The 11,829-nt window shown below is 37.1% G+C and overlaps 2 protein-coding genes across 3 annotated transcripts; both read left to right on the forward strand.

The window, feature by feature from the left end:
• Nucleotides 1-272: 272 nt before the first annotated feature.
• On the forward strand, nucleotides 273-4,748 carry enpp4 (ectonucleotide pyrophosphatase/phosphodiesterase 4). 2 transcript variants are annotated; one of them, XM_046856679.1, is made up of 4 exons: nucleotides 273-352; nucleotides 1,237-2,112; nucleotides 2,828-2,998; nucleotides 3,098-4,748. In XM_046856679.1, the coding sequence occupies exons 2-4, from the start codon at nucleotides 1,266-1,268 to the stop codon at nucleotides 3,466-3,468; spliced, it is 1,389 nt and encodes a 462-aa protein (XP_046712635.1). In that variant the 5' UTR covers nucleotides 273-352; nucleotides 1,237-1,265; the 3' UTR covers nucleotides 3,469-4,748. The 2 variants fall into 2 exon arrangements, with proteins under 2 accessions (XP_046712635.1, XP_046712634.1); XM_046856678.1 differs by having other exon boundaries at nucleotides 285-525.
• A 699-nt stretch (nucleotides 4,749-5,447) lies between these two features.
• clic5a (chloride intracellular channel 5a) lies at nucleotides 5,448-11,539 on the forward strand. Its single transcript, XM_046855008.1, has 6 exons — nucleotides 5,448-5,722; nucleotides 7,701-7,810; nucleotides 7,902-8,027; nucleotides 8,129-8,235; nucleotides 8,354-8,535; nucleotides 8,645-11,539. Exons 1-6 carry the CDS (start codon nucleotides 5,660-5,662, stop codon nucleotides 8,807-8,809), a joined length of 753 nt encoding a protein of 250 aa, XP_046710964.1. The 5' UTR covers nucleotides 5,448-5,659; the 3' UTR covers nucleotides 8,810-11,539.
• Nucleotides 11,540-11,829: the final 290 nt, after the last annotated feature.

The raw sequence follows: 11,829 nt of genomic DNA on the forward strand, positions 1-11,829 counted from the left end.
CAAGCTTGATCGCGTTATTTCTCTTTAATCATTTATAAATGTTCTCATAAGGTTTGTTTTAATGTGGGTATTAAATGCACACACTCTAATAAAGCAGTTCTTGAAAAAGCAGGCACAAAGGCTTCTATTAAACTAATCATAACCCGCATTTGTATTATCCATTGTGGCTGCATGTTCTTCAACACGTCTTTTTTTCTTCTGTAAATTGTGGCCCCGTCACCTGCTGTCGGAGGGCGGGATTACTGCAGATCTGAAGAATGCAATTGGCTCCCTGAGCAGTCTGTCAGCAGAGGAGCTCTTCGAGGAAGTGAGCAAACCGGTAATGCTGCACGATAACGCCTGGGAGTTTCTGGTGCGTTTTTGTAAAAATCCTTAGCGTTTTGGAATGTCGATTTATCACGGATGAGTATATTCACAATTAGCCACTATGGTAGAACAAGAAATATTTTAAACTGGTGTTTGTGAGTTGGCGGAAAGTTGATTGGAGCTCTTCGACCAGCTGTGTTTGGACCAGCTTCCTCATTGGTATGTCACTGAATTGTAATGTAATGGAAAATAGTGTCATGTAAAGCAGTTTGGGCGAATAATGCAGACGGCAGCAGTGTTTAGAGTTTAGCTAGCGGCATGTAGGACTTCTCGTGTGGTTGTCAAACGTTTTTCCACACATGGTTAGCTGTGTTCAGTTCCTCAAAATGTAATTGAGCGCGCGCGCTCTCTCTCTGTGTGTCTGTCTGGCTCTCGAGCTCAATACCTCTCTCTGTAGCATCAGTTCATGCGTTGGCATTGTTCTAGAGTCCACCCTAGCTATGAATAACCCTAGTGGAATCTAATTTGTTTTTTAAAAAAAACTTCTTGTAGTTGTTTTTAGGAAGCGGTAGGCCAAGTATTTCTAGTTTCGAAGTGTGACACCAAAATGAAGAACCTGGCTCAGTTTACCAGATATTCAGACCCTATTTAAATATTCAGCTATCTTGCCACACACATAATTATCAAATCATTAAATCTGCACTATTTTTTTTTATACACCTAGAAACCTAGAAAATGTTGAATGAATTCTCTGATAAATCCATCAGTTAAGATTGATCTGAGGTCATAGTCATAGTACAGGACTTCCAGGAGAAGATGTCATGTAGGCAATTTTTCATCGTGAGCTTTATTCAGTATAAGCCTTTAAGTAAAACAAATTACACCTAACAAGTCAGCTGATGCACTTTTTCTTCTTCTTCTTTCTCATAGTAAGAAGTAATACGTTTCCTGGTGACAAGATGCATCTCCACGCTATTCTGTGTGTTCTGGCCACGTATTATGAATCAGCCTTGTCTCTGAATGCAAGAAGCAATGAACAGAAAGGTGATGGAAAAGATGTGACCCCACTATTGCTTGTATCTTTTGATGGTTTCCGGTCTGACTATCTGGAAAAATACCCATTACCCAATCTACAGAAATTCATCTCTGGTGGCGTTCTTATTGATCACCTCAGCAACGTCTTTACTACTAAAACCTTTCCTAACCATTACAGCCTCGTCACTGGACTGTATGCGGAAAGTCATGGAATTCTGGCAAGTCGCATGTATGACTCAGAGACAAATAAAACTTTTACTATTCGTGATTCTAGCGATCCTTTCTGGTGGGACGAAGCAACACCGCTCTGGGTGTCTGTGCAGAACTGGAATTATAAATCTGCAGCTGCAATGTGGCCCGGAACAGATCTGATGATTCAAAACCGTACCTCAACGTACTTTTTAAAATATAACCCGAAGGTTCCATTCAATGAAAGACTGGACAGCTTAATAAAATGGCTCACTGAAGAAAAATTGGTCAAGTTCGCTGCACTGTACTGGGAAGAACCGGATAGTACTGGACACACATATGGACCTGAAAACACCACAATGATGGCCAAGGCACTGAAAGAAGTGGATGACAATGTGGGGCTTTTGATGGATCGTCTCAACCAGACAGGACTATGGGGGAAGATAAATGTGATTATTACTAGTGATCATGGCATGGTGCAGTGCTCCCAGGACCGACTAATTAGGCTTGATGACTGTGTCGATCGGAATAGCTATATCTTGGTGGACACTACTCCAGTGGCTGCCATCATACCAGTCAATGGTGGGTATTAACCCTTACATATGTTTGCTACACCCTATGTAGTATTTACTGAAGTATTTAACGACTGTGTTTATTATCCTACAAGTGGTGCCAACATTAATGATCTTAAACTACAATTTTGGTCACTTGATAATGTCCATACAAAAGACACCTGTAAACTATGCCTTTTTGCTTTTTTCAGCTAAACCCAAAGTCAGAGCTAAAATAGAACATACAGTCAGTTTAAAAGGAAATTCACTGAAGGGGAAAGGACCGCTGAAGTGGTTCACATTTGCAGTTATTCTTGCTTTGTGTTGACTTCAAATAACTAGACTTTATTCTAGTTATTTGCTCAGTAATAACACATTGCCTTGCATTGTCAGTAATGCAAATAAAAAAACTTGTTTTTTAAACTAATCTAGTATGTGTACTTATTATAAGTCTACTTATTATCTAATAAATGTACTTGTTAGATTACAAATATATATTTTATTCTTTTACTACGTGCATCTGACATGGAATCGACTGCAATCTGGACATCAGTAGTAGAATAATGAACGCATACAGTCGCTTAATTGTAAACATTTTGTATAGGTTAAATTGATATTAGATCGGCCACTAAATGCTGGTTCATCACAAAGTGTTTTTTTGTGGTCATTTTGGTTTTTCTTTTTAGAAGTTGGCACCTGAATTCTTATGTAATTTTCTCTTATTTTTATTTTTAAATTTTTTACAGATTCCTCAGATCTGTATAAAAAACTTAGTACCTGCAACGTGCACATGAAGGCTTACATGAAAGCTGCGATACCTGACAGGCTGCACTACAGAAACAATAAACGCATTCAGCCCATCCTCCTGATGGCTGATGAAGGTTGGACAATTGTCCAGCAAGGCAACCTCCCACGATGTGAGTGCTGTCTAATCAAGTTACAGTTAACAGACGACTGCTTGCACATATTGTTCTTGCGTTATATTGGCATTGATCCTGTATTGTTTTGTTTTACAGTGGGTGATCATGGCTATGATAACTCCCTCGCCAGCATGCACCCCTTCCTAGCAGCCCAGGGCCCAGCCTTTCGGAAGGGTTATCGGATGAACACCATCAACAGTGTGGATCTCTACCCCCTCATGTGCAACCTTCTGGGCATCCCTGAGATGCCCAATAATGGCAGCTTCAGCAACGTGCGCTGTGTGCTCCTCAGAGAGAAGTGCTCAGACCTGGCAGCAGTAATCGGTATCGTTATTGGTGCCCTCATAGTGCTCACCACCATCACCCTCCTCTTCAGATTGCTGAAAAACAGGGAGCACTCTTTGCCAAGGCCGTTTGCCCGCTTAGAGCTGGAGGAGGACGACGATGACGAACCTTTGCTTGAATGAGCATAGAACCTGCAGTTTAAAGTACATGCACTATTCTTGCTAAAGTAGAAAATAAACAAAAAAAAATGCACAAATAGGCTTTAAAAAAAAAAAAATAATCCTGATATGGGAATTGTGTAGCAAAACTTTGCTTATTATTGTTTAACCCACTAAATAATTAAGCCGCTATTTAATTACTCAGAAGGGTAAAAAAGCAACACACATTTGTTTTCTATCAAATTACAACAAATTCTAGCTCACACATTTTCTTCAGGTTTAGGACTAGAATGAGGAATCGGATTAGAATTAGGTGTCAGAGATGAGAACATGTGATGTTAACAGTGATGTCATTTTATTTTCATTCATTTGCAAATAAATATCAGGTCCAGTATAATGACATAATTTAAACAGGCATATGTGTTATCAGGTAATAGTGACAACTCAAGTGCAATGCTCATTTAGCTTTAATGGAAAAGGCCCTGAAGGATATTCCTAATTTTATTTAGCTGTTTCTGAGCTTTTACCGATTTTCTGATCTTCAGCAAAGTACCAGGAACCAAAACAATCAAGTAACTGAGTTAACTACACTGTATATTTATTTCTTTGTGTTTTATGCTTTATTAAGGGCATATGAATGTTTATTTAATCTGTGTGGTCTGTGAATATTGAGCTTTATATTTAGATAATAAAAATTCTATTTTTCTATTCTGAGGGTGTTTAGGTGTAGGCTAGTCAGTAAAATGAGAATAATATGCTTTTAATGATTATTTAATTAAAAATCTTTTTTTTTTTTTTTTTTTTTTAAATAAATAAATAAATGTGAGCTTTTTGCACTTAGATGTTTGAGGTGAAAGGGGTTTAAGGGCTGGGTCACTGTTTTCTTAAAGTCTTCCTGTAATGATATTGCATAACTGTGCAATGGAAAGATATTCTGTATATGTAAATAGGTACTGTTCTGTATTGTAGGAGCTTTTGTGGAGTTTTGTGCGTGTTTAAACCTGATTGTGAAATAATTTAATTCTTGCATAGTATTTTGTGGTAATATCTATTGACAATTTTGTAATGTTAAGTCTAATCCACTAGAGGTCACTCTCGAATATGTAAGGCTCAATATGATGTGTAAATATCTCAAAGGTTCATGGAATCATCTTTTGTCTAACATTGGAAAAAAAAAGAGTGACTTTTACATTTCAAATTCCTAATAGTTGTGAGAGTATATAAATTTGCTTCTGTATGTGGATGAAGTTGCAGTTAAAGCTTTAAGTTGAGAGTCTTTCTCGTAATAAAATCTCCTTCATTAAGTTATTGTGCTGCTGCTGTTTATTAAACAAAATGATCAGTCATGCACTTACTTTATCCTTGTTCAGATAGTAATCATTAGTGTTTTATGATTTTTTAAATCATAAGACCTGTATAAAGAAAAGAAAATATCCCCGGGTGTGAGGTGTTTGTGTGTGGTGTGAGGTTGGAGTTGAGCAAGCGTCTATATTTGGAGAGTGGAATGTCCAGCTCTCCACCTCTGACTCTCTATGTATCTAATAAACTTTTCACAAAAACCCAAAAATAAAACATACATATATACTGTGTGTGTGTGTGTGTGTGTGTGTGTGTGTGTGTAAATTAAAAAATATATATATATATATATATATATATATGCATATCAGTTTGCAGTTTGTTTCACTGTATCTAATTTTAACAGTATATGATTCTAGCATCATACTCTCTTAATCATTATTTGTTACTGGTATATCTCATTGTTTAGTGCTTAAGCAATTTATCCTCCTGGACCTGCATCTGGATTTTTACACACTCTAAAGTAGGACTCAGTTACTGACATTTTTTACAGGAGAGTCTGAAATGTGATTGATTGCTGGCAGGACATAAAGGCCAGAGCGCTAGAGTGTGTGTGGAGGGAGTGGAGGTGACACAGGAGCAGACATTCAGAACTCCTCCCTCTCCTCTTGGCTGGCTATTTTTGGCCTGAGTGTGTGACAGTGAGAGCATGCTGTACCCCTGACAGCTGGGCCCAGGGGCCAAATCAAAACAAGGCTGCACCTCATGCACTTGTTGCATGAACAAGACCATCACTACAGCCAGCTGGAGGTACAGTAAGGACAGTAAAAAAGATTCTAACCTGAACAAACTTTCTCCTACTTATGAGCCATACCACCCTGAGCTCAGTGGGCTGAGGGAACATTAATAAAGGATCAAAATGACTGACTTGGTCTCTTCAAATGAAGAGGATAAGGATCCTGACATTGAGTTGTTTGTAAAGGTAAGAATGGATGGCATGCTTGTATCAACCTATAGTCATTTCTTTTTAGATATCATGAAAATGGTCTGTGCACATTTACTATGTGATACAATATTTTTGACATATTGTGTAGGTGTGCGTATTAGGGTTTGGTCAGCAGCACTTGGTCAGTGAAGCAGAAGTACTGAAGTGCTGAGCTGAAATAGACAGGTGTCTCAGTAGCACTCTCTCTGCCCAGGAGGCACACTCCCTCCTGAATTATTTCTACTTTCCTATCAACACTGCAACGCTCTAATTCCTCAGTGGGAGTTCTACACAAGGCTAAATCAGATCAGTGCTAGTGTGTGTAGCTTGTTCTATGAGGTTTGATCGAGCACATGATATAGTTAAAAATGGTGGAATTTATATGACTACTGCAGTATCTTTTGAAAGATCAGAGCAGTTGCATCATCAGCTGAAATACTGTAAGTTATGACACTTTTCTTTGTAATTGCTCCATATCTTAGCTTATTAGTATTTATAATGTAACTGCTGTATTAAATAGCATACAAATATTCGGTCACATCTGCAGTACAATCTCATACAGCCAACTGTCTTAGAAAAGCGTTTGGGAATGAAAATGTAACCTAATGGTAAAAACATATATGCATATCTGATAGTTTGCAAAACTATCTAATGAATATGCATCTTCAAAAATAGTCAAAAGAAGAAACTTTGAATCTCTGCTGCAGCCCTTTGAAATCTAAGAGCACTACATTCGCAGTGCCGAGGTGATAAAACAGAATCAATTGAAAGGGGTTAGGATGAAGTCAAGCTAAAGCTTCTGTTGACAAGTCAGAATCTAACCCTTTGGGCCGAGGGCTAATGAGGCAGGTAATGGAATTTCCATCAATAATTTAGCACCAGTTGGGTTTCTATGACTGGCTTAGTTTTCCATCCCAGTTCAATGCAGCTATTGGATAGCACCGGCGCTTCTTTTCAGATATGGATTGTGATTGCACCTTTGTGCGGCTGATATGATTGACTTGATATCAGGATTAACTGCTAGGATGAAAAAGCCCCACATGATTCATGCAACTGTGCATGTCACTCAAGTGTGTAATAATTCTGAGGTTGGCCCCATGACACTGACTCACATACTGAGCTGTTTTGTTTTGGTTCACACTCAATAGTTTTAAAGAGTAGCAATGTTTCCACAACACATTGTGGAAAAGCAATGAAAAAATGAATGAGGGAATTGTAAATGTCATCCATATAATATTATAAATTATAAATATAAAGACTGAGCCAGTCTAAGCAGATGGGTCACAGTTTTGCTGGCTAAATTTGGATCCACTTGACTTCATAAAGAGAAGACGGTTACTGTAAATTGTTACAAAGTTAAGATGAAAATCTAATGGTGTTTATAATTCCAGTACAGTTCCAGGGTTGTATAGATTGTGTTATAGTGGAGCTGTTATGGTGGCTCATGGTGGTACCTTTCTAAGCAACTTCACATTGTTTTTTTTCCTTTTATTTGCCACTCATCTATATATAATGTGTATTACTGTTTAGTTCTATTTATCTGTATTATCTTTATATAGTGTGTATTACTGTTTAGTTTAACTTATTGTTATTATCTATATATTTAATTTTGATATATCATGAATAAGCTATTTGTGGCAGTGGCAAGAAAAACAAAGAGGAAGCTCAAAAGGAAACTTTATCCTTTCCATAAGTGACACTAGATAGTGTGATTATAAGTCATTACACTTCTTCAAGTGTATACTATAAAATTCAAACAGAACTAAGTGTTTGTTTAACTGATCATTGAAAGAAGATCCGGTATTAACATGAGCATGTTGTGAATAATTGTCTTCACTTAGAGTATGTTTTTTAGGTTTTATTTGTGCCAAACAAATGAGTTTCCCTTTTTCCACAGCAGTTGCTATAAGCTACAAATATTGAGTAAAGTTATTAGAATGGTTGATACTTTTTGCAATGTATTGTTTTACTTCAGGCAGGCAGTGATGGGGAGAGCATTGGGAACTGCCCCTTCTCCCAAAGACTCTTCATGATCCTATGGCTGAAAGGGGTGGTATTCAATGTCACCACTGTTGATCTGAAAAGGTATTAATATGATCCTAGTCATGGATATATTTTGAGTGGTATAATTTTTGTGTTCATGTCTTTTCTGTTGTTGTTTGGCACTGCTGCTTAGGAAGCCACCAGATTTACATAATCTGGCACCTGGAACACACCCACCTTTTCTCACTTTCAATGGAGAGGTGCGAACGGATGTCAACAAGATCGAGGAGTTCCTAGAGGAGAAGTTACCTCCTCCAAAGTACGAGGTCATCCCATTTATATTATATATATATATATTATTTGTATGTTTATGCCTGTGCAATTTTAGCAGCACTGCCCGACTATCGCCTTTCTCCAAAGGTACCCAAAGCTAGCAGCAAAAAACAGGGAATCTAATACTGCAGGAAATGACATCTTTGCTAAGTTTTCTTCATACATAAAGAACACAAAACCGGAGGCAAACCCAAGTGAGTGACACATTTTATAATGTGTCCCAAAAACAACAACAACAACAAAAAAAAACTCTCATTCTCTCTGTTCAGTCAGTCCTCTCTTAAACCAATACAAATCTTTTTTACCTTGCAGGTCTACAGAAAGGGTTACTAAAGGCTCTGAAGAAACTAGATGACTTCCTTAACTCTCCCCTACCCGAGGAGATTGATGCAGACAGTATGGAGGAGGAGAAGTGTTCTAATCGTAAATACCTGGATGGAAATGAATTAACACTAGCAGATTGCAACCTTCTACCCAAACTTCATGTTGTCAAGGTAAACCATCAGACTTAAAAAAAAAAAAAAAAAAGGGATTTTTTTTTCCCACTTGGTTTATGTAAATCTACTAGAGATATTTTTCTAACGAAGTCATTTTTATTTCAAGGTTGTTTCTAAGAAATATCGTCACTTTGAAATACCGTCGGACTACAGCGGAGTGTGGCGCTATCTGCAGAATGCATATGCACGGGATGAGTTTACCAACACGTGTGCAGCTGATAGAGAGATTGAACTTGCTTACCAAGATGTAGCCAGGAGACTGGGCAAGTGAAACCTGGCAGAATGCAGAATAATTAGCAAATTTCATAAATCCATCATTTACTCACAATTAAAAGAAAAATGTCTAAAATGTTTAAACGGAGAATATACTATTAAAAAAAGTGATTTGGAATTTAATGGCTGCAACAGGTCTCAAAAAAGTTGGGAACGTGTCATGCTTACCATTGTGTAGCATCACGTCTGCTGTGAGACCGATTGCTGATGTTTTGGGAGAGCAATGCTGTGGGTTGTGCTTTGTTGTACTTTTTATTTTGTGATGCACAAATGTTTTCAAATGGTGCAAGGTCTAGACTACAGGCAGGCCAGTTAAGCACCCAGACTCCTTCGGTCTTTCTACTATTTCGGTCGTTCCCTAAAAAAGGATGTTTTCTTGATGGAAGCATTTTTTGCTCTTAAACTGTATATACATTTCAGCATTGATAAAGCCTGTCCAAATGCGTAGGTTGGCCATTCCACAGGCACTAATCCACTCCCATAGCATCCGAGATTTTTGAACCAAGTGCTGATTTGTACATTTGATAAATAATGCATAACATTCATTTCATTTTTTTTTTGTCAGAGGGACTTTTTTGACTTAGCAATTTTATTGTGTGCTGCCTCGAGGACACCATATTGGATTTGTCCTTTATATGCCCTAGATAGACTGTTGCCTTGTCTGATGCTGTCTGGGTACATTTTACATGTCATTGCCATTTTTGCTCCCTGGGTGCAAATGGCATGGATCTGTCCCATCAGCAATTCTGTAATGGGCTTGAGAAAAGACTGTGCCACTTAAATAGTTCTAATGCATTCTTTGCAGTTTCTGTCTCTTGTAATGCACAAGGCAGCATTTGCTTTCACTGTATTGCATTGCATAATGCAGAGATCAATACACCTGCAGTGCTATCTAGGATTCCGTTTAAATCTGCACAGAATAAATTGGAAATTCTGCAGTGAATCTATTACTTTTATGACCTTTGTCTTTGTTTTCGCTTCAAGAGGGTTACCTTTGTGCAGTTTGGTTCCTTCTGTATTCTGTGAACCTGTTATTATGCATCCAGGGGTGGATCTAGAAAAAATCATTTATAGGGTGGAAAGGGAGTGGCATGAAAATTATTAGGGTGGCAACACTGAAGCAAGCACCATTGCATAGTTCTTGTAGATTTAAGGAATAATATGCATATTCAGTGTATACACTGGGGTGCACATTTTATATTGGTCTATAAAAATCCAATAAAAACTGATATTTGGGTTCGACTTTACTTGAAATGGAACAACAAAGAATAAATGAGATGGTGAGGTATTTAAATTATATTTATATTTAAATTCTGTTTCTGTTTTACCACATTTAAATCACCAACAAATATCTTTAAAAATTAAATAAATAAAAAAAATCACAGTATTCTGTGCAACACAAACCGCCAAATACATTGTTGTCATGTTTCGTCATTCATTTGTCAAAAACTCAGACAATCCTGGAGCTGCAAGCCACTCAACAACCTACTTTAAAAGATAGTTCAAAGATAGTTAAGGGTTATTAGTTTAGAACTGTGTCATTAATATACGCAAAGATATAATTAAACGTAACTATATTAATATATAGTATTACATGTGCATTTACATTTATAGTCAACCCCGATAATTTGGAACGTTAGGAATCACATTTTAATTTATGTTTTCTCTAACAAATTTCCAAAACACAGTATTGTCTTAAAGTCACATAATGTCTAGATGAATTCATTAAGGTACCATAGGGGCTGCGGGAGTGCGTTCAAAATTGATGTCTAAGAACGTAACCCCAGTGAGTTCCGGGGGACCACTTACATGTACATTTATACAAATGATTCCATTCGCTAAAAGAACCGGAGTCGTTTGTTTGTTATCAGTGATCAGGCTGGTTGCAGTGAAAGTGTTTGATTCACTATTCAGTAGTTCAAAAGAGTCGTTTACTCGGACTACGCTTTAGAAGAGATTTCTTGCCATTATTTATGCCTATAAGTTTTAGTATATAATTAAACTGAAGCGCCCACTGCTGTAAATCGGTCGAGGAAACTGGTTAAATGTATATTTTATTCATTGGGTTACAAAGCTGGGGTGGCACTTAGCATTGCATTTGCCACCTCGTGCCACCCCGGTAGATTCGCCCCTGTAAATGCATGACATGAAACATGTTGATTTAAAGCTTATTTTGTGAAAATTGTTCTACTCTGAACTGTATGATTACAGTAACTGTACGTATGTAGTGTTATTTTATGTTTATTTGAGGACAGTAATGGAGACTTAACCCATATTCATTTCCCGCACTCCTTAGTTAGTGGAAAAAGTTGCCACAGGCCCTAGTTAAGCGAACAGCGCCATCTTGTGATGAAGCAGTATATTTTTTCAACAATGGTACACAAAGAAATGGCATGATTACTTAAACAGTTTTTGATTATCGATAGGAATAAACATGTTATTAAACTTCTGTAAAGCACTCACATGTACCAGGTTTCCCCCCAACAGTTTATTTAAATCACCTAAGCTGCTGTAAGCTATGGATTGCACATTGCATGATTGTCAGCTAACATATCAACATGTTAGTGCATTATTGGTAGTCTTATTAATGATGATATAAATCTTTATATATTGTAAAATGTCCCAATGTATTTGTTTGGAAAGATCTTGCATAATTCTGTCCTCTGCTATATGCCACAGTGGTTGTACTGAAATCTCTTCTAATGGAAAATAAATCTAGTTTTTCAAATGCTGTTGTAAATTATCAAATTTATTACATTAGATGCAAAAAATATTATTTTGTGCAATGCAAATCTTTCGAACACACTGCACTTGCAAGAAGATTAATAATGTAGCAGTGCATTATTTTGGTTTTCATGGATTTCATTATTTTCCGTTACAGAGTATGTATCAACATTAAGTGCTAACATCAATTTATTAAATAAGCAAAATGTTGTGGGGGAAAAAAAAAAAGATGTCCTCAGGGAAAAAAAAGTGTGTATGAAAATTCCCTGTCACACCACCTTTTCAGACTTGCTT

Source organism: Silurus meridionalis, chromosome 8 (genome assembly GCF_014805685.1).
Source record: "Silurus meridionalis isolate SWU-2019-XX chromosome 8, ASM1480568v1, whole genome shotgun sequence".
NCBI classification, from domain to species: Eukaryota; Metazoa; Chordata; class Actinopteri; order Siluriformes; family Siluridae; genus Silurus; species Silurus meridionalis.

What these genes read in the sequence shown, in the direction of transcription:
- enpp4 (XM_046856679.1), top strand. Translation starts at nt 1,266, where the DNA reads ATGCATCTCCACGCTATTCTGTGTGTTCTGGCCACGTATTATGAATCA. An exon ending in TGCCATCATACCAGTCAATG is followed by an intron (nt 2,113 to 2,827) that starts GTGGGTATTAAC and finishes AATTTTTTACAG; the next exon opens with ATTCCTCAGATCTGTATAAA. An exon ending in GCAAGGCAACCTCCCACGAT is followed by an intron (nt 2,999 to 3,097) that starts GTGAGTGCTGTC and finishes TTTGTTTTACAG; the next exon opens with TGGGTGATCATGGCTATGAT.
- clic5a (XM_046855008.1), top strand. Translation starts at nt 5,660, where the DNA reads ATGACTGACTTGGTCTCTTCAAATGAAGAGGATAAGGATCCTGACATT. An exon ending in ACCACTGTTGATCTGAAAAG is followed by an intron (nt 7,811 to 7,901) that starts GTATTAATATGA and finishes ACTGCTGCTTAG; the next exon opens with GAAGCCACCAGATTTACATA. An exon ending in CCAAACTTCATGTTGTCAAG is followed by an intron (nt 8,536 to 8,644) that starts GTAAACCATCAG and finishes TTTTATTTCAAG; the next exon opens with GTTGTTTCTAAGAAATATCG.